The sequence below is a fragment of the Hyperolius riggenbachi genome, chromosome 5 (assembly GCF_040937935.1).
Source record: "Hyperolius riggenbachi isolate aHypRig1 chromosome 5, aHypRig1.pri, whole genome shotgun sequence".
Taxonomy (NCBI): domain Eukaryota; kingdom Metazoa; phylum Chordata; class Amphibia; order Anura; family Hyperoliidae; genus Hyperolius; species Hyperolius riggenbachi.
In genome coordinates, this window is record NC_090650.1 from 449082024 (window position 1) to 449104187 (window position 22164).

The following is a 22164-nucleotide window of genomic DNA, read 5'->3' on the forward strand; positions in this document are numbered from 1 at the left end:
TCCTGTGGAGCTGGCGGTCTGTATGAGGTGTGTGAGCTGCAGCCGCTTCTCCTGGCTCCTCCCTCAGTTCTGGCGGTCATATTGTCCATCCCATAATAATAATAATAATAATATAATGATGATCACTTCCTGTGGAGCAGGGGGTCTGTATGAAGTGTGTAAGCTGCAGCCGCTTCCCCTGGCTCCTCCCTCGCCTCTGTCGGCCATATTGTCCCATCCCATAATAATAATATGATGATCACTTCCTGTGGAGCTTGGGGTCTGTATGAGGTGTGTGAGCTGCAGCTGCTTCTCCTGGCTCCTCCCTCAGCTCTGGTGGCCATATTGTCCCATCCCATAATAATAATAATAATATAATGATGATCACTTCCTGTGGAGCTGATGGTCTGTATGAAGTGTGTGAGCTGCAGCCGCTTCCCCTGGCTCCTCCCTCAGCTCTGGTGGCCGTATTGTTCCATCCCATAATAATATGATGATGATCACTTCCTGTTGAGCTGGGGGTCTGTATGAGGTGTGTAAGCTGCAGCCGCTTCCCCTGGCTCCTCCCTCAGCTCTGGCGGCCATATTGTCCCATCCCATAATAATAATAATATAATGATGATCACTTCCTGTGGAGCGGGGGGTCTGTATGAAGTGTGTGAGCTGCATCCCCTTGCCCTGGCTCCTCCCTCAGCTCTGGCGGCCATATTGTCCCATCCCATAATAATAATAATATAATGATGATCACTTCCTGTGGAGCTGGCGGTCTGTATGAAGTGTGTGAGCTGCAGCCGCTTCCCCTGGCTCCTCCTCTCGCCTCTGGCGGGCATATTGTCCATCCCATAATAATAATAATATGATGATCACTTCCTGTGGAGCTGGCGGTCTGAATGACGTGTGTGAGCTGCAGCCGCTTCCCCTGGCTCCTCCCTCAGCTCTGGTGGCCGTATTGTTCCATCCCATAATAATATGATGATGATCACTTCCTGTTGAGCTGGGGGTCTGTATGAGGTGTGTAAGCTGCAGCCGCTTCCCCTGGCTCCTCCCTCAGCTCTGGCGGCCATATTGTCCCATCCCATAATAATAATAATATAATGATGATCACTTCCTGTGGAGCGGGGGGTCTGTATGAAGTGTGTGAGCTGCATCCCCTTGCCCTGGCTCCTCCCTCAGCTCTGGCGGCCATATTGTCCCATCCCATAATAATAATAATATAATGATGATCACTTCCTGTGGAGCTGGCGGTCTGTATGAAGTGTGTGAGCTGCAGCCGCTTCTCCTGGCTCCTCCCTCAGCTCTGGCGGCCATATTGTCCCATCCCATAATAATATAATGATGATCTCTTCCTGTGGAGCTGGGGGGCTGTATGCAGTGTGTGAGCTGCAGACGCTTCTCCTGGCTCCTCCCTCAGCTCTGGCGGCCATATTGTCCCATCCCATAATAATAATATAATGATGATCACTTCCTGTGGAGCGGGGGGGCTGTATGAAGTGTGAGCTGCAGCCGCTTCCCCTGGCTCCTCCTCTCGCCTCTGGCGGCCATATTGTCCATCCCATAATAATAATAATATGATGATCACTTCCTGTGGAGCTGGCGGTCTGAATGACGTGTGTGAGCTGCAGCCGATTCTCCTGGCTCCTCCTCTCGCCTCTGGCGGTCATATTGTCCCATCCCATAATAATAATAATATGATGATCACTTCCTGTGGAGCTGGCGGTCTGTATGAGGTGTGTGAGCTGCAGCCGCTTCCCCTGGCTCCTCCTCTCGCCTCTGGCGGGCATATTGTCCATCCCATAATAATAATAATATGATGATCACTTCCTGTGGAGCTGGGGGTCTGTATGAAGTGTGTGAGCTGCAGATGCTTCTCCTGGCTCCTCCTCTCGCCTCTGGCGGCCATATTGTCCCATCCCATAATAATATGATGATCACTTCCTGTGGAGCTGGCGGTCTCTATGAAGTGTGGGAGCTGCAGATGCTTCCCCTGGCTCCTCCTCTCGCCTCTGGCGGCCATATTGTCCCATCCCATAATAATAATATAATAATGATCACTTCCTGTGGAGCTGGGGGTCTGTATGAAGTGTGTGAGCTGCAGATGCTTCTCCTTGCTCCTCCCCTTCCCTCTGGCGGGCATATTGTCCCATCCCATAATAATATAATGATGATCACTTCTTGTGGAGCTGGGGGTCTGTATGAAGTGTGTGAGCTGCAGACGCTTACCCTGGCTCCTCCCTCCGCTCTGGCGGCCATATTGTCCCATCCCATAATAATAATAATATAATGATGATCACTTCCTGTGGAGCTGGCGGTCTGTATGAAGTGTGTGAGCTGCAGACGCTTCCCCTTGCTCCTCCCCTTTCCTCTGGCGGCCATATTGCCCCATCCCATAATAATATAATGATGATCACTTCCTGTGGAGCTGGGGGTCTGTATGAAGTGTGTGAGCTGCAGATGCTTCTCTTGGCTACTCCTCTCGCCTCTGGCGGCCATATTGTCCCATCCCATAATAATAATAATATAATGATGATCACTTCCTGTGGAGCTGGGGGGCTGTATGAAGTGTGTGAGCTGCAGATGCTTCTCCTGGCTCCTCCCTCAGCTCTGGTGGCCATATTGTCCCATCCCATAATAATAATATAATGATGATCACTTCCTGTGGAGCTGGGGGGCTGTATGAAGTGTGTGAGCTTCAGCCCCTTGCCCTGGCTCCTCCCCTCGCCTCTGGCGGCCATATTGTCTCATCCCATAATAATAATACTATAATGATGATCACTTCCTGTGGAGCTGGCGGTCTGTATGAAGTGTGTGAGCTGCAGACGCTTCCCCTTGCTCCTCCCCTTGCCTCTGGCGGCCATATTGTCCCATCCCATAATAATATAATGATGATCACTTCCTGTGGAGCTGGGGGTCTGTATTAAGTGTGTGGGCTGCAGATGCTTCTCCTGGCTCCTCCTCTCGCCTCTGGCGGCCATATTGTCCCATTCCATAATAATATGATGGTCACTTCCTGTGCAGCTGGTGGTCTGTATGAAGTGTGTGAGCTGCAGACGCTTCCCTTGGCTCCTCCTCTCGCCACTGGCGGCCATATTGTCCCATCCCATAATAGTAATATAATAATGATCACTTCCTGTGGAGCTGGGGGTCTGTATGAAGTGTGTGAGCTTCAGCCCCTTGCCCTGGCTCCTCCCCTCGCCTCTGGCGGCCATATTGACCCATCCCATAATAATATAATGATGATCACTTCCTGTGGAGCTGGGGTCTGTATGAAGTGTGTGAGCTGCAGACGCTTCCCCTGGCTCCTCCCTCAGCTCTGGCGGCCATATTGTCCCATCCCATAATAATAATAACATAATGATGATCACTTCCTGTGGAGCTGGGGGGCTTTATGAAGTGTGTGAGCTTCAGCCCCTTGCTCTGGCTCCTCCCCTCGCCTCTGGCGGCCATATTGTCCCATCCCATAATAATATAATGATGATCACTTCCTGTGGAGCTGGGTTCTGTATGAAGTGTGTGAGCTTCAGATGCTTCTCCTGGATCCTCCCTCAGCTCTGGCGGCCATATTTTCCCATCCCATAATAATAATAATATAATGATCACTTCCTGTGGAGCTGGGGAGCTGTATGAAGTGTGTGAGCTGCAGACGCTTCCCCTGGCTCCTCCTCCTCGCCTCTGGCGGCCATATTGTCCCATCCCATAATAATATAATGATGGTCACTTCCTGTGGAGCTGGGGGTCTGTATGAAGTGTGTGAGCTGCAGACGCTTCCCCTGGCTCCTCCTCTCGCCTCTGGTGGCCATATTGTCCCATAATATGAATACTTATAATGATGGGTGTGACCTGACAGAGGCTGCTGCGTGTTTACATGTACATGTAATGTGCGCTGCCACCCAGGCGTGCCTCCTGGATGTACTGGCTGCCATATGGTAACATGTGATGACTTGTGGCCCCGCCTGACTCATCCGTCTCCCAGCTGTTCTATTGTCCTCGCCTCTATAGATTGCGGCAGGAGCAGACAATAAAATAATCATCTATCCTCTCTCTGCTATGTTGTCATTTACAGCAGAGCTCCAGCCATTTACATCTCATGTTCTGTAAAGTGGAAGAGAATTCATACTTTTCTTTATACATGAGTTGATTTCTGTTGTTGCTGTTTGTGGATGGGACCAGGACTCTACACTTCCTGTATTGATGGAGCATGCTTGCTGACACAGGACTTTACACTTCCTGTATTGATGGAGCATGCTTGCTGACACAGGACTCTACACTTCCTGTATTGATGGAGCATGCTTGCTGACACAGGACTTTACACTTCCTGTATTGATGGAGCATGCTTGCTGACACAGGACTCTACACTTCCTGTATTGGTGGAGCATGCTTGCTGACACAGGACTCCGCACTTCCTGTATTGGTGGAGCATGCTTGCTGACACAGGACTCCGCACTTCCTGTATTGGTGGAGCATGCTTGATGACACAGGACTCTGCACTTCCTGTATTGGTGGTGTATGCTTGCTGACACAGGACATTACACTTCCTGTATTGGTGGAGCATGCTTGCTGACACAGGACTCCACACTTCCTGTATTGGTGGTGCATGCTTGCTGACACAGGACTCTGCACTTCCTGTATTGGTGGAGCATGCTTGCTGACACAGGACTCCGCACTTCCTGTATTGGTGGTGTATGCTTGCTGACACAGGACTCTGCACTTCCTGTATTGGGGGAGCATGCTTGCTGACACAGGACTCCGCACTTCCTGTATTGGTGGAGCATGCTTGCTGACACAGGACTCTGCACTTCCTGTATTGGTGGTGCATGCTTGCTGACACAGGACTCCGCACTTCCTGTATTTGTGGAGCATGCTTGCTGACACAGGACTCTACACTTCCTGTATTGGTGGAGCATGCTTGCTGACACAGGACTCCGCACTTCCTGTGTTGGTGGACTCCACACTTCCTGTATTGGTGGAGCATGCTTGTTGACACAGGACTCCGCACTTCCTGTATTGGGGGAGCATGCTTGCTGACACAGGACTCCGCACTTCCTGTATTGGGGGAGCATGCTTGCTGACACAGGACTCCGCACTTCCTGTATTGGTGGAGCATGCTTGCTGACACAGGACTCTACACTTCCTGTATTGGTGGAGCATGCTTGCTGACACAGGACTCCGCACTTCCTGTGTTGGTGGACTCCACACTTCCTGTATTGGTGGAGCATGCTTGCTGACACAGGACTCCGCACTTCCTGTATTGGTGGAGCATGCTTGCTGACACAGGACTCTACACTTCCTGTATTGGTGGAGCATGCTTGCTGACACAGGACTCCGCACTTTCTGTGTTGGTGGACTCCACACTTCCTGTATTGGTGGAGCATGCTTGTTGACACAGGACTCCGCACTTCCTGTATTGGGGGAGCATGCTTGCTGACACAGGACTCCGCACTTCCTGTATTGGGGGAGCATGCTTGCTGACACAGGACTCCGCACTTCCTGTATTGGTGGAGCATGCTTGCTGACACAGGACTCTACACTTCCTGTATTGGTGGAGCATGCTTGCTGACACAGGACTCTACACTTCCTGTATTGTACAGTGACCAGATTTTTCTTGGCTCAACCTGGGACGAAGTGTGTGTGTGTGTGTGTGTGTGTGTGTGTGTCACGCTGCGCCAAAAAATGGGTGTGTCCATGATCACAGTAGGGAAATGGACGTGTCCATGACATGGTGCGGACGGAGTGAACTGTAATGTAACTCTGAGGCAGTGGGCCAGAGTTTCCTCCCGAAACACAGATAGGCAAAGTGACCCTAAAGGTAATTAGGGAATGTTCCCCAGACACATAAGAAAAAGCAGTGTTCCGACAATGATGTGGTGAAATGGGAGATTTGCATCATGGATGTCAGTCTCTGACATGAGTTTATTATATATTTAGTCTGTAAAGTGCTGCAGAAAATGCAAGTGCTACATAAATACATAATAATTGTATGGCGGGACATTAGACTTTGACTATGGCTGGGATTGGATTGGAAGCTCCACCAAGGATATGGCTACATTCTCTGTCAAGTGCTGCCTTAGATGCCAGTGCTACATAAAAACATAATATCGTAGGACATTAGACTATGACGGGATTAGATTGTGCATGTAATCTGCATGAAGTGCATCAGAAAACGATTACTCCAACTCCGCAAAACGGTAAATGAGGCAAACATTACCTCATGCGGCCACACACAGAGTCCCACAGCTGGGACACCCAGCAGCCAAAAGTGGGACATAACCTGGGACACATTGCAGCCTGGGACAGGGGACCCTGAACCTGGGACGTGTCCCAGGTAAAATGGGACGTCTGGTCAGTGTATGTATTGGTGGAGCATGCTTGCTGACACAGGACTCCGCACTTCCTGTGTTGGTGGACTCCACACTTCCTGTATTGGTGGAGCATGCTTGCTGACACAGGACTCCGCACTTCCTGTATTGGTGGAGCATGCTTGCTGACACAGGACTCCGCACTTCCTGTATTGGTGGAGCATGCTTGCTGATGCAGGAAGTGGCACTGAGTAGCGAGGGCGGAGCACTTCAGAACAAACCTGAATCTGCATAAACTTCCCAAGCACAAGAGATCCCCCATCCACCATGGGTCCAGCTGCTAATAGAGTGACGCCGTAAATTGTGCCCGCCCCTTCCTCCCTCTCTGAACTGTTCCCATTGGCTAACTGGTCTTTCCTCTAGTCATGTGATATTGGTGACCGGATCAGTGGGCACCACCCTGCTGACAGTCGTCCAATAGGAGAAGCTTAGTGAGGAAGAAAGGGGCGGGTCCTGAGTCACATGTTTTACAATGGGCCTCAGTATTGCAGTATGCCTGTGTGGGTTTAGATTTTAGCTTTATTTCTGGCATGTCACCCCTAATGTTTGCTGAACCCCATCTCAATACTCTACATTGCTCCTGTCCCTCTTTTTAAATTGACTGCACTGCTTATCATCTTTGTGCAGCTGTTGTCAGCCCTTCAGCACCCTTGGAGAAAAAAATGTGGGGTAAGTGATGAATTATTTCTTGCTGCGGAGTGCTAATGCTATTCCAGTGTTTTACCAATATTTTATAAAACAAAACTAATAGCTGCATTTGAAGTGTGTGGCATTATTGATTAGAGCCTTGTTTTAAAACATTTTAACCACACTAACATTTTAATGACCCCTGCTGCTTTACAGACCTAGAGTCCAAATTAAAGAGACCCCACCTAAGGAGGTACAACTGCCCAGAATCTGCCAGATGCTGAAATAACCGATTTTGGTGGGCTGACTTTATTTTAGCCCAGTGCCTGGAATTGACATGTTGGACCAGTTAGGAGAGCAGTATTAGGCAGTCTGTGGCCGGTTAGCATGTTTTCCTCTACTTGTTTCCATGCCTGTTTCCTAGTATTCTGTATATCCTGATTCATGCACTCTCTCCTCTGTCTGCAGTTCCTCAGGGTCCGGACTATCTCTGGCCCCACCTACTTCTGCAGAACTGGTACCACCTTCAGGGGGAATTTGCTGGAAAAATTCATTCTGGTGGACTGTACAATCGTTCTGAGTGGCACTTACAGGTGAGACGCTCATATCTGGTGTAATACTTATGTGTGTCTGTCTTTACTTTATTAGCAACTCTATACTAATACTGGGTAGGATGTCCCTTAATTAGGAATACAAGGTATTCTGTGCCCTCTGCAGGCTCAGCTGTCCAGTGTTACTGCTCCTGTGCCCCCTGCAGTCTCAGCTGTCCAGTGTTACTGGTCCCGTGCCCCCTGCAGTCTCAGCTGTCCAGTGTTACTGGCCCTGTGCCTCCTGCAGTCTCAGCTGTCCAGTGTTACTGGTCCTGTGCCCCCTGCAGGCTCAGCTGTCCAGTGTTACTGGTCCCGTGCCCCCTGCAGTCTCAGCTGTCCAGTGTTACTAGCCCTGTGCCCCCTGCAGTCTCAGCTGTCCAGTGTTACTGGTCCCGTGCCCCCTGCAGTCTCAGCTGTCCAGTGTTACTGGCCCTGTGCCCTCTGCAATCTCAGCTGTCCAGTGTTACTGGCCCTGTGCCCCCTGCAGTCTCAGCTGTCCAGTGTTACTGGTCCCGTGCCCCCTGCAGTCTCAGCTGTCCAGTGTTACTGGCCCTGTGCCCCCTGCAATCTCAGCTGTCCAGTGTTACTGGTCCCGTGCCCCCTGCAGTCTCAGCTGTCCAGTGTTACTGGTCCTGTGCCCCCTGCAGTCTCAGCTGTCCAGTGTTACTGGCCCTGTGCCCCCTGCAGTCTCAGCTGTCCAGTGTTACTGGCCCTGTGCCCCCTGCAGTCTCAGCTGTCCAGTGTTACAGGTCCCGTGCCCCCTGCAGTCTCCGCTGTCCAGTGTTACAGGTCCCGTGCCCCCTGCAGTCTCAGCTGTCCAGTGTTACTGGTCCTGTGCCCCCTGCAGTCTCAGCTGTCCAGTGTTACTGGTCCTGTGCCCTCTGCAGTCTCAGCTGTCCAGTGTTACTGGCCCTGTGCCCCCTGCAGTCTCAGCTGTCCAGTCTTACTGGTCCTGTGCCCCCTGCAATCTCATCTATCCAGTGTTACTGGTCCTGTGCCCCCTGCAGTCTCAGCTGTCCAGTGTTACTGGTCCTGTGCCCCCTGCAATCTCATCTATCCAGTGTTACTGGTCCCGTGCCCCCTGCAGTCTCAGCTGTCCAGTGTTACTGGTCCCGTGCCCCCTGCAGTCTCAGCTGTCCAGTGTTACTGGTCCTGTGCCCCCTGCAGTCTCAGCTGTCCAGTGTTACTGGTCCCGTGCCCCCTGCAGTCTCAGCTGTCCAGTGTTACTGGCCCTGTGCCCCCTGCAGTCTCAGCTGTCCAGTGTTACTGGTCCTGTGCCCCCTGCAGTCTCAGCTGTCCAGTGTTACTGGTCCCGTGCCCCCTGCAGTCTCAGCTGTCCAGTGTTACTGGCCCTGTGCCCCCTGCAGTCTCAGCTGTCCAGTGTTACTGGTCCTGTGCCCCCTGCAGTCTCCGCTGTCCAGTGTTACTGGTCCTGTGCCCCCTGCAGTCTCAGCTGTCCAGTGTTACTGGTCCTGTGCCCCCTGCAGTCTCAGCTGTCCAGTCTTACTGGTCCTGTGCCCCCTGCAGTCTCAGCTGTCCAGTCTTACTGGCCCTGTGCCCCCTGCAGTCTCAGCTGTCCAGTCTTACTGGTCCTGTGCCCCCTGCAGTCTCAGCTGTCCAGTCTTACTGGCCCTGTGCCCCCTGCAGTCTCGGCTGTCCAGTGTTACTGGTCCTGTGCCCCCTGCAGTCTCAGCTGTCCAGTGTTACTGGTCCTGTGCCCCCTGCAGTCTCAGCTGTCCAGTGTTACTGGCCCTGTGCCCCCTGCAGTCTCAGCTGTCGAGTCTTACTGGCCCTGTGCCCCCTGCAGTCTCGGCTGTCCAGTGTTACTGGTCCCGTGCCCCCTGCAGTCTCAGCTGTCCAGTGTTACTGGTCCCGTGCCCCCTGCAGTCTCCGCTGTCCAGTGTTACTGGTCCTGTGCCCCCGGCAGTCTCAGCTGTCCAGTGTTGCTGGCCCTGTGCCCCCTGCAGTCTCAGCTGTCCAGTGTTGCTGGTCCTGTGCCTCCTGCAGTCTCAGCTGTCCAGTCTTACTGGTCCTGTGCCCCCTGCAGTCTCAGCTGTCCAGTGTTGCTGGTCCCGTGCCCCCTGCAGTCTCAGCTGTCCAGTGTTACTGGCCCTGTGCCCCCTGCAGTCTCAGCTGTCCAGTGTTACTGGTCCTGTGCCCCCTGCAGTCTCAGCTGTCCAGTGTTACTGGTCCCGTGCCCCCTGCAGTCTCAGCTGTCCAGTGTTACTGGTCCTGTGCCCCCTGCAGTCTCAGCTGTCCAGTGTTACTGGTCCCGTGCCCCCTGCAGTCTCAGCTGTCCAGTGTTACTGGCCCTGTGCCCCCTGCAGTCTCAGCTGTCCAGTGTTACTGGTCCTGTGCCCCCTGCAGTCTCCGCTGTCCAGTGTTACTGGTCCTGTGCCCCCTGCAGTCTCAGCTGTCCAGTGTTACTGGTCCTGTGCCCCCTGCAGTCTCAGCTGTCCAGTCTTACTGGTCCTGTGCCCCCTGCAGTCTCAGCTGTCCAGTCTTACTGGCCCTGTGCCCCCTGCAGTCTCGGCTGTCCAGTGTTACTGGTCCTGTGCCCCCTGCAGTCTCAGCTGTCCAGTGTTACTGGTCCTCTGCCCCCTGCAGTCTCAGCTGTCCAGTGTTACTGGCCCTGTGCCCCCTGCAGTCTCAGCTGTCGAGTCTTACTGGCCCTGTGCCCCCTGCAGTCTCGGCTGTCCAGTGTTACTGGTCCCGTGCCCCCTGCAGTCTCAGCTGTCCAGTGTTACTGGTCCCGTGCCCCCTGCAGTCTCCGCTGTCCAGTGTTACTGGTCCTGTGCCCCCGGCAGTCTCAGCTGTCCAGTGTTGCTGGCCCTGTGCCCCCTGCAGTCTCAGCTGTCCAGTGTTGCTGGTCCTGTGCCTCCTGCAGTCTCAGCTGTCCAGTCTTACTGGTCCTGTGCCCCCTGCAGTCTCAGCTGTCCAGTGTTGCTGGTCCTGTGCCCCCTGCAGTCTCAGCTGTCCAGTCTTACTGGTCCTGTGCCCCCTGCAGTCTCAGCTGTCCAGTGTTAGTGGTCCTGTGCCCCCTGCAGTCTCAGCTGTCCAGTGTTACTGGTCCTGTGCCCCCTGCAGTCTCAGCTGTCCAGTGTTGCTGGTCCCGTGCCCCCTGCAGTCTCAGCTGTCCAGTGTTACTGGTCCCGTGCCCCCTGCAGTCTCAGCTGCCCAGTGTTACTGGTCCTGTGCCCCCTGCAGTCTCAGCTGTCCAGTGTTACTGGTCCTCTGCCCCCTGCAGTCTCAGCTGTCCAGTGTTACTGGTCCTGTGCCCCCTGCAGTCTCCGCTGTCCAGTGTTACTGGTCCTGTGCCCCCTGCAGTCTCAGCTGTCCAGTGTTACTGGTCCTGTGCCCCCTGCAGTCTCAGCTGTCCAGTGTTACTGGTCCTCTGCCCCCTGCAGTCTCAGCTGTCCAGTGTTACTGGTCCTGTGCCCCCTGCAGTCTCCGCTGTCCAGTGTTACTGGTCCTGTGCCCCCTGCAGTCTCAGCTGTCCAGTGTTACTGGTCCTGTGCCCCCTGCAGTCTCAGCTGTCCAGTCTTACTGGTCCTGTGCCCCCTGCAGTCTCAGCTGTCCAGTCTTACTGGCCCTGTGCCCCCTGCAGTCTCGGCTGTCCAGTGTTACTGGTCCTGTGCCCCCTGCAGTCTCAGCTGTCCAGTGTTACTGGTCCTCTGCCCCCTGCAGTCTCAGCTGTCCAGTGTTACTGGCCCTGTGCCCCCTGCAGTCTCAGCTGTCGAATCTTACTGGCCCTGTGCCCCCTGCAGTCTCGGCTGTCCAGTGTTACTGGTCCCGTGCCCCCTGCAGTCTCAGCTGTCCAGTGTTACTGGTCCCGTGCCCCCTGCAGTCTCCGCTGTCCAGTGTTACTGGTCCTGTGCCCCCGGCAGTCTCAGCTGTCCAGTGTTGCTGGCCCTGTGCCCCCTGCAGTCTCAGCTGTCCAGTGTTGCTGGTCCTGTGCCTCCTGCAGTCTCAGCTGTCCAGTCTTACTGGTCCTGTGCCCCCTGCAGTCTCAGCTGTCCAGTGTTGCTGGTCCTGTGCCCCCTGCAGTCTCAGCTGTCCAGTCTTACTGGTCCTGTGCCCCCTGCAGTCTCAGCTGTCCAGTGTTAGTGGTCCTGTGCCCCCTGCAGTCTCAGCTGTCCAGTGTTACTGGTCCTGTGCCCCCTGCAGTCTCAGCTGTCCAGTGTTGCTGGTCCCGTGCCCCCTGCAGTCTCAGCTGTCCAGTGTTACTGGTCCCGTGCCCCCTGCAGTCTCAGCTGCCCAGTGTTACTGGTCCTGTGCCCCCTGCAGTCTCAGCTGTCCAGTGTTACTGGTCCTGTGCCCCCTGCAATATCAGCTGTCCTGTGCCCCCTGCAGTCTCAGCTGTCCAGTGTTACTGGTCCTGTGCCCCCTGCAGTCTCAGCTGTTCAGTGTTACTGGTCCTGTGCCCCCTGCAGTCTCCGCTGTCCAGTGTTACTGGTCCTGTGCCCCCTGCAGTCTCCGCTGTCCAGTGTTACTGGTCCTGTGCCCCCTGCAGTCTCAGCTGTCCAGTGTTACTGGTCCCGTGCCCCCTGCAGTCTCAGCTGTCCAGTGTTACTGGTCCTGTGCCCCCTGCAGTCTCCGCTGTCCTGTGTTACTGGTCCTGTGCCCCCTGCAGTCTCCGCTGTCCAGTGTTACTGGCCCTGTGCCCTCTGCAATCTCAGCTGTCCAGTGTTACTGGTCCTGTGCCCCCTGCAGTCTCAGCTATCCAGTATTAGTGGTCCTGTGCCCCCTGCAGTCTCTGCTGTCCAGTGTTACTGGTCCTGTGCCCCCTGCAGTCTCCGCTGTCCAGTGTTACTGGTCCCGTGCCCCCTGCAATCTCAGCTGTCCAGTGTTACTGGCTCTGTGCCCCCTGCAGTCTCAGCTGTCCAGTGTTACTGGCCCTGTGCCCCCTGCAGTCTCAGCTGTCCAGTGTTACTGGTCCCGTGCCCCCTGCAGTCTCAGCTGTCCTGTGTTACTGGTCCTGTGCCCCCTGCAGTCTCCGCTGTCCAGTGTTACTGGTCCCGTGCCCCCTGCAGTCTCCGCTGTCCAGTGTTACTGGTCCTGTGCCCCCGGCAGTCTCAGCTGTCCAGTGTTGCTGGCCCTGTGCCCCCTGCAGTCTCAGCTGTCCAGTGTTGCTGGTCCTGTGCCTCCTGCAGTCTCAGCTGTCCAGTCTTACTGGTCCTGTGCCCCCTGCAGTCTCAGCTGTCCAGTGTTGCTGGTCCTGTGCCCCCTGCAGTCTCAGCTGTCCAGTCTTACTGGTCCTGTGCCCCCTGCAGTCTCAGCTGTCCAGTCTTACTGGTCCTGTGCCCCCTGCAGTCTCAGCTGTCCAGTCTTACTGGTCCTGTGCCCCCTGCAGTCTCAGCTGTCCAGTGTTACTGGTCCTGTGCCCCCTGCAGTCTCAGCTGTCCAGTGTTAGTGGTCCTGTGCCCCCTGCAGTCTCAGCTGTCCAGTGTTACTGGTCCTGTGCCCCCTGCAGTCTCAGCTGTCCAGTGTTGCTGGTCCCGTGCCCCCTGCAGTCTCAGCTGTCCAGTGTTACTGGTCCCGTGCCCCCTGCAGTCTCAGCTGCCCAGTGTTACTGGTCCTGTGCCCCCTGCAGTCTCCGCTGTCCTGTGTTACTGGTCCTGTGCCCCCTGCAGTCTCCGCTGTCCAGTGTTACTGGCCCTGTGCCCTCTGCAATCTCAGCTGTCCAGTGTTACTGGTCCTGTGCCCCCTGCAGTCTCAGCTATCCAGTATTAGTGGTCCTGTGCCCCCTGCAGTCTCCGCTGTCCAGTGTTACTGGTCCCGTGCCCCCTGCAATCTCAGCTGTCCAGTGTTACTGGCTCTGTGCCCCCTGCAGTCTCAGCTGTCCAGTGTTACTGGCCCTGTGCCTCCTGCAGTCTCAGCTGTCCAGTGTTACTGGTCCTGTGCCCCCTGCAATCTCAGCTGTCCTGTGTTACTGATCCCGTGCCCCCTGCAGTCTCAGCTGTCCAGTGTTACTGGTCCCGTGCCCCCTGCAGTCTCAGCTGTCCTGTGTTACTGGTCCTGTGCCCCCTGCAGTCTCCGCTGTCCAGTGTTACTGGTCCTGTGCCCCCTGCAGTCTCCGCTGTCCAGTGTTACTGGTCCTGTGCCCCCTGCAATCTCAGCTATCCAGTATTAGTGGTCCTGTACCCCCCCTCAGTGTCCTGTGTTTAAGGTTCTGTGCCCCCTACAGTCTCTGTTTCCATAGTTGATGGTCCAGTGCCCCCAGCAGCCCTGGCTGTCCAGTATTAGTGGTCCTGTGCTCTCTGCAGTCTCAGCTTCCTGTTTTGATGGTTGCCTACATAGCTTTAGTGGCGGCAGCTCTGAAGAGAAGTTGGATAAGAGAAAAAAGTGATACAAGTTAACATACCATTTAAAAAACAGCATAATAATGTGCATCCGCCCCTATAGAGAGAAGCCAAATCCATAACTCTGCCTGAAGGGCAAAGCAGCAGCAGAATTGTTTGTTTGACATAAAAGTATGTGTCAAAAAGAGGCAAAGAGCAACACCTAGTGTCCAATCTAAAGTACTGCAATTACTGACTAACATGCTCAGCTTTTATGAGGTAGTGAATGCTAATATGGATATTGGGAATGCTGTAGATGTGATATACTTGGACTTTGCAAAGGCCTTCGACACTGTTCCCCACAAAAGTCTGGTGCAAAAGTTGAGGATGCAAGGACTGGGGAAGAGTCTGTGTTCATGGATAGGGAACTGGCTAATGGACAGAAAACAAAGAGTTGTGGTCAATGGATCGTACTCAAAATGGGAGACTGTTAGCAGTGGGGTCCCACAGGGGTCTGTTCTGGGTCCAGTGCTCTTCAATTTATTTATTAATGACCTAGTAGATGCAGTAGTGAGCAATGTTGCTATTTTTCCAGATGATACAAAATTGTGCAGAATCATCAACTCTCAGGTGTTGTACCATATTTGGTGGTTGAAGTCAATGGGCATGTTTTTTTCCACACCACTAATTATGTAACAAGTAGGGCTAATATTGCAAGAATTATTATTGTTTTACAAAGCGCCAACATATTCCCTGGCGTTGTACAGAGTAAGAAACAAACAGGGGGTACATTATACATGTTAATACAGACAGGGGTGTACACACAATATAAACACAGGTACGTAATACAGACTTGGTAATTACAGTGACATAAGTAACCTAATGATCAAAGTATATAATTAATTCAAAGACACAAAGGGTGAGAGAGCCCTGCCCTTGCCAGATGACAATGTAAAGGAATGGGGCGGAGCAAGATGAGGGGTCATGTGTAATATGTATAGCTAGAGGCGGGGTTAGGCCTGAATGATTTTAGGAAAAGATTGAATTGCACGATTTCTGTCAGAAATTGTGATTTCGATTAACTTTTTTTTTTTCAAATGGAAGCAGGCGGCACTATGCGATCGCTACAAGAAGACAGCCCTGGGCCCGTAACAAAGGATCGTTCAATACACGGCTTCACTGAGACTGTTACTCTAGTCTCTGGAGAAGGGCTCAGTCCAGACAGTCCTTCTCCTGAAGTCCGCCCTGCTGTGCAGTAACAGCTGCAATTTCACAACAAGGATGAGTTTTGTGAGCAGCAGCCAGCAGAGTCCTTCCTTAGCTCTCTGAGAGCCTCTGTCAATCAAGCTTGGCTTTGGACAGTTACCTACCCTGCAACCACAATTTGGGCTTAGAATGAATAGCAGCCTCCGCTCCTTTGCTGCTGGGCAGTGGGGCGCAGTGAATTTGTGCGGACAACTTAGCAGAAGTGCACAACAGACCAGCACAGCAGTCAGTCACAGCTCCGTCATCATTATCACCACGCTGGCTGACGCACTGTGCAGGGAGAGGTGGAGCTTGAGTGACAGGCGTGTGGGCGGAGTCTGCCACCCGCCCTGCTGCTGAGGAGGGCTGGAGGCGCTAGGTGGAATAAGCCGCCTAGAGTGAGAGTCGGTGAGTCTGTCACCCGTTCATCTGATAGGCTGTATAGTAGGAGGAAGCCACCTCTGCTGCCGCGAATCTGAGCCGCTGATCCGCTGCTGTACGGAGCGGCGACATGCGCACATGAAGGGTCTGCTGGACTGGCTGCAGAAGGGGTTAGCTTAAGAACCGCCGCTTTCACGATCACGGAATCGTCGTTTCAGTAATCGCGATCTTCAAACGATAAATCGTTCAGGCCTAGGCGGGGTCATGTATAATATGTATACCTAGAGGCGGGCTCATGTATATGTATACCTAAAGGCGGGGTCATGTATAATATGTATACCTAGAGGCGGGGTCATGTATATATATACCTAGAGGCGGGGTCAGGTATAATATGTATACCTAGAGGCGGGCTCATGTGTATGTATACCTAGAGGCGGGGTCATGTATATGTATACCTAGAGGCGGGGTCATGTATAATATGTATACCTATAGGCGGGGTCATGTATATATATACCTAGAGGCGGGGTCAGGTATAATATGTATACCTAGAGGCGGGCTCATGTGTATGTATACCTAGAGGCGGGGTCATGTATATGTATACCTAGAGGCGGGGTCATGTATAATATGTATACCTATAGGCGGGCTCATGTATATGTATACCTAGAGGCGGGGTCAGGTATAATATGTATACCTAGAGGCGGGGTCATGTATAATATGTATACCTAGAGGCGGGGTCAGGTATAATATGTATACCTAGAGGCGGGGTCATGTATAAGATGTGTACCTAGAGGCGGGGTCATGTATAATATGTATACCTAGAGGCGGGGTCAGGTATAAGATGTATACCTAGAGGCGGGGTCATGTATAATATGTATACCTAGAGGCGGGGTCAGGTATAAGATGTATACCTAGAGGCGGGGTCATGTATAATATGTACACCTAGAGGCGGGGTCATGTATAATATGTACACCTAGAGGCGGGGTCAGGTATAAGATGTATACCTAGAGGCGGGGTCATGTATAATATGTATACCTAGAGGCGGGGTCAGGTATAAGATGTATACCTAGAGGCGGGGTCATGTATAATATGTATACCTAGAGGCGGGGTCATGTATAATATGTATACCTAGAGGCGGGCTCATGTATATGTATACCTAAAGGCGGGGTCATGTATAATATGTATACCTAGAGGCGGGGTCATGTATATATATACCTAGAGGCGGGGTTATGTATAATATGTATACCTAGAGGCGGGGTCATGTATATATATACCTAGAGGCGGGGTCATGTATAATATGTATACCTAGAGGCGGGGTTATGTATAATATGTATACCTAGAGGTGGGGTCATGTATAATATGTATACCTAGAGGCGGGGTCAGGTATAAGATGTATACCTAGAGGCGGGGTCAGGTATAATATGTATACCTAGAGGCGGGGTCAGGTATAATATGTATACCTAGAGGCGGGGTCATGTATAATATGTATACCTAGAGGCGGGGTCAGGTATAATATGTATACCTAGAGGCGGGCTCATGTGTATGTATACCTAGAGGCGGGGTCATGTATATGTATACCTAGAGGCGGGGTCATGTATAATATGTATACCTATAGGCGGGCTCATGTATATGTATACCTAGAGGCGGGGTCATGTATAATATGTATACCTAGAGGCGGGGTCATGTATATATATACCTAGAGGCGGGGTCAGGTATAATATGTATACCTAGAGGCGGGGTCAGGTATAATATGTATACCTAGAGGCGGGGTCAGGTATAATATGTACACCTAGAGGCGGGGTCAGGTATAAGATGTATACCTAGAGGCGGGGTCAGGTATAAGATGTATACCTAGAGGCGGGGTCAGGTATAAGATGTATACCTAGAGGTGGGGTCATGTATAATATGTATACCTAGAGGCGGGGTCATGTATAATATGTATACCTAGAGGCGGGGTCATGTATAATATGTATACCTAGAGGCGGGGTCATGTATAATATGTATACCTAGAGGCGGGGTCAGGTATAATATGTATACCTAGAGGCGGGGTCATGTATAATATGTATACCTAGAGGCGGGGTCATGTATAATATGTATACCTAGAGGTGGAGTCAGGTATAATATGTATACCTAGAGGCGGGGTCATGTATAATATGTATACCTAGAGGCGGGGTCATGTATATATATACCTAGAGGCGGGGTCAGGTATAATATGTATACCTAGAGACGGGGTCAGGTATAAGATGTATACCTAGAGGCGGGGTCATGTATAATATGTATACCTAGAGGCGGGGTCATGTATAATATGTATACCTAGAGGCGGGGTCATGTATAATATGTATACCTAGAGGCGGGGTTATGTATAATATGTATACCTAGAGGCGGGGTCAGGTATAAGATGTATACCTAGAGGCGGGGTCAGGTATAAGATGTATACCTAGAGGCGGGGTCAGGTATAAGATGTATACCTAGAGGCGGGGTCAGGTATAATATGTATACCTAGAGGCGGGGTCATGTATAAGATGTATACCTAGAGGCGGGGTTATGTATAATATGTATACCTAGAGGCTGGGTCATGTATAATATGTATACCTAGAGGTGGGGTCATGTATAATATGTATACCTAGAGGCGGGGTTATGTATAATATGTATACCTAGAGGCGGGGTCAGGTATAAGATGTATACCTAGAGGTGGGGTCATGTATAATATGTATACCTAGAGGCGGGGTCATGTATAATATGTATACCTAGAGGCGGGGTCATGTATAATATGTATACCTAGAGGCGGGGTTATGTATAATATGTATACCTAGAGGCGGGGTCATGTATAATATGTATACCTAGAGGCGGGGTCATGTATAATATGTATACCTAGAGGCGGGGTCATGTATAATATGTATACCTAGAGGCGGGGTCATGTATAATATGTATACCTAGAGGCGGGGTCATGTATAATATGTATACCTAGAGGCGGGGTCAGGTATAAGATGTATACCTAGAGACGGGGTCAGGTATAAGATGTATACCTAGAGGCGGGGTCATGTATAATATGTATACCTAGAGGCGGGGTCATGTATAATATGTATACCTAGAGGCGGGGTCATGTATAATATGTATACCTAGAGGCGGGGTCATGTATAATATGTATACCTAGAGGCGGGGTTATGTATAATATGTATACCTAGAGGCGGGGTCAGGTATAAGATGTATACCTAGAGGCGGGGTCAGGTATAAGATGTATACCTAGAGGCGGGGTCATGTATAATATGTATACCTAGAGGCGGGGTCAGGTATAATATGTATACCTAGAGGCGGGGTCATGTATAAGATGTATACCTAGAGGCGGGGTTATGTATAATATGTATACCTAGAGGCGGGGTCATGTATAATATGTATACCTAGAGGTGGGGTCATGTATAATATGTATACCTAGAGGCGGGGTTATGTATAATATGTATACCTAGAGGCGGGGTCAGGTATAAGATGTATACCTAGAGGTGGGGTCATGTATAATATGTATACCTAGAGGCGGGGTCATGTATAATATGTATACCTAGAGGCGGGGTCATGTATAATATGTATACCTAGAGGCGGGGTTATGTATAATATGTATACCTAGAGGCGGGGTCATGTATAATATGTATACCTAGAGGTGGGGTCAGGTATAATATGTATACCTAGAGGCGGGGTTATGTATAATATGTATACCTAGAGGCGGGGTCAGGTATAAGATGTATACCTAGAGGCGGGGTCATGTATAATATGTATACCTAGAGGCGGGGTCAGGTATAAGATGTATACCTAGAGGCGGGGTCATGTATAATATGTATACCTAGAGGCGGGGTCGGGTATAATATGTATACCTAGAGGCGGGGTCGGGTATAATATGTATACCTAGAGGCGGGGTCATGTATAATATGTATACCTAGAGGCGGGGTCATGTATAATATGTATACCTAGAGGCGGGGTCATGTATAATATGTATACCTAGAGGCGGGGTCATGTATAATATGTATACCTAGAGGCGGGGTCATGTATAATATGTATACCTAGAGGCGGGGTTATGTATAATATGTATACCTAGAGGCGGGGTCAGGTATAAGATGTATACCTAGAGGCGGGGTCAGGTATAAGATGTATACCTAGAGGCGGGGTCATGTATAATATGTATACCTAGAGGCGGGGTCAGGTATAAGATGTATACCTAGAGGCGGGGTCATGTATAATATGTATACCTAGAGGCGGGGTCAGGTATAATATGTATACCTAGAGGCGGGGTCAGGTATAAGATGTATACCTAGAGGCGGGGTCATGTATAATATGTATACCTAGAGGCGGGGTCAGGTATAATATGTATACCTAGAGGCGGGGTCATGTATAAGATGTGTACCTAGAGGCGGGGTCATGTATAAGATGTGTACCTAGAGGCGGGGTCAGGTATAATATGTATACCTAGAGGCGGGGTCATGTATAAGATGTATACCTAGAGGCGGGGTCAGGTATAAGATGTATACCTAGAGGCGGGGTCAGGTATAAGATGTATACCTAGAGGTGGGGGCATGTATGATATGTATACCTAGAGGCGGGGTCATGTATAAGATGTATACCTAGAGGCGGGGTTATGTATATGTATCCCTAGAGGCGGGGTTATGTATAATATGTATACCTAGAGGCGGGGTTATGTATAATATGTATACCTAGAGGCGGGGTCGGGTATATGTATACCTAGAGGCGGGGTCAGGTATAAGATGTATACCTAGAGGTGGGGTCAGGTATAATATGTATACCTAGAGGTGGAGTCATGTATGATATGTATACCTAGAGGCGGGGTCATGTATACGATGTGTACCTAGAGGCGGGGTTATGTATGATATGTATCCCTAGAGGCGGGGTTATGTATAATATGTATACCTAGAGGCGGGGTTATGCCAAAACCGTGGAGATGGTTATTGACTTCAGGAAGCAGGAGCTCACCCGACCCCACCCCCAATCTTCATTGATGGCACTCCTTGGTACGCAGATCTCCAGGGACCTGTGCTGGAAGACTCACACGAGCACCACACAGAGGAAGGCCCAACAAAGACTTTTCTTCCTTCGCCAGCTGAGGAAGTTCGGGATGGCACAGGAGCTTATGGCAAACTTCTACTCTGCCACTATAGAATCCGTCATCTGCACCTCTATCCTGGTGTGGTATGCTGGATCCTCAAACAAGGACAAATACAAGCTTCAGAGGGTCATCAGGTCGGCGGAGAGAATCATTGGGAAACCACTCCCTTCGCTTGACCTTCTCTACAACTCCAGACTGCGCTCCAGAGCACAAAGGATCGCAAACGACCGCTCACACCCAGGTCACCGTTACTTTAATGTGCTCCCATCAGGCAGAAGGCTACAGACCATTTCCATCAAGACAGCTAGGCATATGAACTCCTTTTTCCCTGCTGCCGTTAGACTCTTGAATTCCATTCACTGGCTCCCCCCCTCAGGCCAGTAGTCTGATCATATGGTTCCAACGATATGAAGTGATAGGTCACCCACTGACTGTTTCTGGTTTTTCTGCCACCATTGCTCCCCCTCCTTAAAGCTACACCTAGTTACTGTAAAAGTTACTGCACTCTTTTGGGTTTTATTTGTAAGTGCGTCATCCACCCACTGCTGGGTTGGTTGTCATGGTTGTCTTTTAATGTCTGTGTTGTTGCCTTTTTGTATCGCTGTTGTTGCCTTTTTGTCGCTGAGTTCTCTATTTGTGCCGAACCCAATTCCGGGTATGTCCCAGACATGCTTGGCGAAATAAACTTGATTCTGATTCTGATTCTGATGTATGATATGTATACCTAGAGGCGGGGTCGGGTATATGTATACCTAGAGGCGGGGTCAGGTATAAGATGTATACCCACAGGCATTTTTAGGCTGTATTTAGCAAGGAGCACAGCTGGAGGACCCGAAGGATTTCCTCTCACATGGTATTTAACCATTTACCGGCAAACGAACGTATTAAAACGTCATGCTTTTGCCTGTTAATGGCAACATGACGTTTTAATACGTCGCGCATTCCCGCCGCCGCTCCGCACGTGTTCGCGCCGCTACCGCAGCCGTTTCCGTCAGGTTCCCGTGCTGGGTGATTGGGGAAGAGGACCGAGCGGTCCTCTACCCAATCGCACTGCCTGGAGTGAATGGACGCGGCCACCTCCATTCACAAAAACAGGAAACTGTAACAATTTAATAAAGTGTAAAAAAAAAAAAAAGTGATCACTTCCTATACGGGAGAGTGTTCACTAGCGCCATCTTGTGGCCAAAAAGTATATTACAGATACAAAGTACATACATATACAAGTACATACACACTATTAATAAAATTGATGAAATTACACTTCCAACCCCCCCCCCCCCCAAAAAAAAAAACACTTGTAAAAAAAAATCAGCTTCAAATAAATAAATAAATAGTTGCCTTTTTAATCTATATTTTATGGGGGGAAATTAATTTTAATTTATTATATAGGGGCTTGTAATTATGGCCAGAAGAAAAAAAAACAGAACAGAAAAATAACACCTATATTTCAAAATAATATATTGTCGCCATACATTGCGATAGGGACATAATTTAAACGGTTTAATAATCGAGACAACTGGGCAAATAAAATATGTTTGTTTTATCTACAGGAGAATGTTTAATTTTAAAAGTATAATGGCTGAAAACTGAGAAATCATTTTTTT

General features: G+C 50.9%; 1 protein-coding gene across 3 annotated transcripts in view; it reads left to right on the top strand.

The window, feature by feature from the left end:
- Positions 1-22164, top strand: part of FAM83H (family with sequence similarity 83 member H) — a 197761-nt gene that overhangs the window by 169267 nt on the left and 6330 nt on the right. For 2 of the 3 annotated variants that reach the window (XM_068238220.1, XM_068238221.1), the window contains exons 4-5: positions 6960-7001; positions 7428-7552. In XM_068238220.1, the coding sequence (XP_068094321.1) occupies positions 6960-7001; positions 7428-7552 (167 nt within the window). The remainder of the gene's footprint in view (positions 1-6959; positions 7002-7427; positions 7553-22164) is intronic. The other variant, XM_068238222.1, reaches the window with a different exon arrangement.